Source organism: Elephantulus edwardii, unplaced genomic scaffold, assembly GCF_000299155.1.
Source record: "Elephantulus edwardii isolate Elephantulus edwardi_28Jun2011 unplaced genomic scaffold, EleEdw1.0 scaffold00060, whole genome shotgun sequence".
Classification (NCBI taxonomy): Eukaryota; Metazoa; Chordata; class Mammalia; order Macroscelidea; family Macroscelididae; genus Elephantulus; species Elephantulus edwardii.
This window is the reverse complement of record NW_006399810.1, coordinates 9954386-9958790: the sequence shown is the minus strand read 5'-3', so window position 1 is coordinate 9958790 and position 4405 is coordinate 9954386. Positions and strand designations below refer to the sequence as shown.

The 4405-nt window shown below is 44.9% G+C and overlaps 1 protein-coding gene across 1 annotated transcript in view; it reads right to left on the bottom strand.

Annotated features, from left to right (window-relative positions):
- Positions 1 to 3799, bottom strand: part of UBE3C (ubiquitin protein ligase E3C) — a 216901-nt gene extending 213102 nt beyond the window's left edge. The window contains exon 1 of the mRNA XM_006887657.1: positions 3734 to 3799. Coding sequence (XP_006887719.1) covers positions 3734 to 3799 — 66 coding nt within the window. The remainder of the gene's footprint in view (positions 1 to 3733) is intronic.
- Between the last annotated feature and the right edge of the window lie 606 nt (positions 3800 to 4405).

Genomic DNA, 4405 nt, shown 5'->3' with positions numbered 1-4405 from the left:
TAGCACAACTCAAAGGCACAGATTCTTCTGTTATCCTTAGTCATTGTCTACCTCTCTGATGCATAGCAAATGATTGGGAAAACCATGGCCTCAATCTTAGTCTCTAGACTGACATCACTACTCTTCAGTATTCTGGAGAGGTCCCTCACAGCATATTTTCCTAATCAATTTGTCTTTTGATTTCCTGGCTGATGGTGCCAAGAGTGTTGATTGCAGAGCCAAGCAAGCTGAAGCTGTTAACAATCTCAGTCTCTTCACTGTCTATCATGATGTTGCCAACTGGCCAAGTGGTAAGAATTGTTGTTTTCTTGATGCCACATATGCCTCAAGTCCTCCTCAGGGTCAGCAAGCAAGGTTGTGTCATCTGCATAATGCAGGTTATTGATGAGTCTTCCTCTGATTCTGATGCATAAAGCCTAGCATCTTGGATGATCCGTTCCATCCTGGCACACAGCTTTCCTGATTTTGGATCATGCAGAGTTTCCTTGCTCTGTTCTGAGGTCTGCCTCCTGTTCCAAGTAGTTTTTGCAAAATGCCAACCCTCTGGCTCAAGAGGGAATAAATTTGGTGTACCAGTCATGTTTAAGAAACCAAGCTAGACTTGAGCTGAGAAGACACCCTTGCTTAGCTTTCCCTCAGCCTTATCTGGCTTCTCTCTCCTTTTGTTCTTCAAAATCTTTGGCATCAAGAATTGCATTCTCACAGTCCATGGGCCTGGGTGCTCAGGACCACAGTCTCTGGAGACATCAAGGTCAAATGGCACCACAGAGTCCACAGGACAACATTTTACACTTACTTTGGTCAGGAGCAACTAAGATGCAACTACTGGTCTCTCCCCATTCTGAGCAAAGAGTGAAGAAAATCAAACATATTTAGCCCAAAGTCCTAACAGACCACATGAACCTCAATGTCCACAACCCTGAGACCAAATATCTGAGATGGCTCCAGGCTACTAATGCTGATTAATGTGAAGGAGAACACAACTGAAGATCCCTGACAGAAGGGGAGAAAATGGGGAACAACACTCAAAAACACTTAAAATAGACCACATCTGTCGCTCGGAAATTAGCTTCATGACTATGCATGCCCTTCCTCAAAATCTCACCGCTGTCGAGAGGGAATCAACTCACAGCTAATACCCACTGGGTTTCCAGAGACTGTAAATGCACCGGAGCAGATGGTCCATCTTTCTCCCATGGAGCTGCTGGCAGAGTCAAATCACCTGCTTTGGGGTTGGCAGCCCAACTCCTCTCCCATTAAGTTCCAACTCAACCGTACAACAACCTACCTCAGAGCAAAAATATATAATTTCATGAAAAAGAAAGGTCAACAGCCATAGCAGAGGGACATGCTAGGGCACTCTATCCACAACAGAAGTCACAAGACATTACACTATGAAGTGGCATACATTCTTAGCTGGGAACCTGCCACTAACTTGCAATGTGAATGTTCAATCACTCAACTTCTATTTAAGTATTTCACCTTCCAAACTTGTAAAACAGACTTGGCCCTGCAGTTTAATAAGATTCCTTACAACAACAACAAAAAAAATTAAAACAAACAAACAAAAAAAACACCCGAAAGCACCAAAATCCAAACCAAAACAACAAAAACCCATTGGGTTAAAAAACAATTTTAATTCCTTGTGGGATTTTCATTAAAATATCAGCTCCAGAATTCCATGAAGCTACTTCTCTACATAATACCTAACAAAAGCAAACTTCTTATTACAACCCTGCTGGTCTAACTCCAAGAACAAAACAGAGGACAATGTGTGAAGAATCCAATCACTCCCATACAAAGTTCAAACCTGAGAACCATGGTTTTTTCCCGAACTCCCTGAGAGACACACCACACACAAATCATCACAGTACAAGGTTTTTTTTTAAAGTATATTCTCAATTATCCACTCAGTTGTACAACAACCCAGTTGTCATGTGTACATTATAATGAAAATATAACAAGCACAAGCATTTTTTAAATTATTTCATAAGTTAAATGAATTAATCTTCTCAAACATTCCATCCACAGGGACTTTTTTTTTTTTTTAAAGCTGGTAAAAGTCACACATGAACCAAAAAAAAAAAGGAATCATGGACCAGAAAGTTGGAGATGTAATGGAAAGCAAGTGACTAGAACAATGTCACCACTGATGTTGTCAGCAATTCCATGAATCAATAGATACCACTTATCAGGGATGAGAAATCTAGAATGGGGCAAGGGGCAGTCAGCAGAATAATTTTCAATGTACCTTTATTCTAAACAATTGTAAAAATTAAATGACTAATCATATCAGAAAAATGGCCTAAAACCTCTCCAGAAATGTTTCCAAAAGACTGATAAGCAGTAATTCTTATACTCTAAGATTCAAAGAGATGATTGAGAACCTCTCCTTCAACTCTGGAGAAAAAAAAAAAATTTAAGCAGATATAGACACATACATACACACAAACACACACACCCTGCTCCTGGGGAGAAAGATGGGTAAACTCCTGCAATATACAGCCTCTGAAAATTGCTGGAGGGTCAGGAAAGAGTCAGGTCCAACTCGAAGCATGTGTGTGTGTGTGTGTGTGTGTGTGTGTGTAGATAGATAGATGTATGCATATATATATGTGTATGCATATATATGTGTGTATGTCTATACACACATATATTGTGTGTGTGTATATATTTAGGGGTATGCTTTATATGACACAAAGAACAACGCATGTATACTTATGTACAACTTGCTTGTACATATTTTCAATTTCTACACCATAAAATATCCTTTAGATAATATTTTAAAAGCAAATACTTTGTCAAGTTTGATAAAGTATCTAAAATGCATTTCTGCAAGGAAATATTCTGCTCTTTGCCTCTTCTGCACTGGAAGAATAACTTTATTTTCTGTATTAGAAACAGCATTTCAAAATTAGCTTTGCTACCCAAATTTAAAATGTTCCACACATTCAACACTATTAGCCATTTTTGCGATCAGAACAGAAATTATTGGTGATTAACAACATGCAAAGTCTGATACCAATATACAAAGATAAGTCATATATATATATAATAAATTACAAGATATGTTAGGATCTCAGCTGGCTTTCTGCCTCTCCCTAGTGATGTCAAGAGCTCCTGCCTATGATGGCTAAACTGAAACCATTACTGGCCAATTTCAGGAAGTGACTCCTTACCAATCACGCCGCCGCCACAACCCTTCCAAGCAAGTCTGCTCTTCCACTTGGTGGTTTGGAGTGGGGTTTTTTTTTGTTTTGGGTTTTGTTTTGGTTTTTTTTTTTTTAAGTCAGTCCTAGCACTCGGCAATACTAGGATTGCAGAAAAATCAGATAGAAATTATTTCTTTTACAACACAGTCTTACAACAGTTAACACAAGCCGGCCATGGCCTTGCACCGCTCAACCCAGCTCTCACACCGGACTGAACTTGGCAAGATAAGAGCTCTCCCGGGGCAGCCGGGCTCCATCCCCCGGCGCGGGGCCGCCCTGCCCGCCGAGCCCAGCCGAGCCTCCGGCCCCCAGCCTCGGGCGGGGCGCGCGGCCCCGGGGTGGGTGTCTGCGGTGGGGAGCGCATCGATTGGAAACAGCCTTATTCTAGGAACACCCCACCTGCGAAAACACCATCCGCAGACGAGTGCGCCCAGAAATGCTGCTCTGCTCACCAAAACCAATGTTTCCTCCCTGGACCATTTTAGAGAACATAGAATACACAAAAAGGCCGGTTATCTTACCTTCCTACTTGCTCCTCCAAGGGACACCTTGGGCCTGGTTTTGAAATCCCCTTCAAAACTAAACATCTTTACAGATTATCCCATCTAGGAAGAGATCCCGACCCCTAAATGCAGCCCGGGGCCGACAGGGAAGGGCGCTGGGTCTGGCAGGGACAGAGGACAGCGGGGCGGACACGGGCAGTCAGGAGGCGGCGGCTACGAGAAGCGCTAGAGCCCGAGCCCACCCTCCCTCGGGGGGCTCTGGCCGTCCAGCCTCTGCCCTCTGGGGTCGGGATAAGGTGGCCGAGAAGACTAGAGGTGTGGGGGCGGTGACACTGGAGGATGCAGCTCTTCCTCACCTCCCCCCTCATTCAAGTCTCCCCCACTGTTCGTCGCCGAGGCCAAGGGCGCCCGGAAAGGGGTGTTGACTCCCGCACTTGCACTAGGAAGCAGCCGCCTTGGGAGAGAAGATGGCCGCCGACTGCAGTTCCCCTCCGCGGCCCCGCGGCCCTGCGAGCGAGCGCGCTCCCGCCATCGATGACTCGGCGATCTTCCCGGCGCGCAGGCCAAAGGATGGTAGCCGTGACCGCGCCTCCGCCTCCACGGTCGCCCTGCCCCGAGCGTGCGCGCTCTCGCGAGGTGCGTCAGAAACCTGGGAACTTGGCGCGGTGACATCGCGAGCAACCTTTCGCG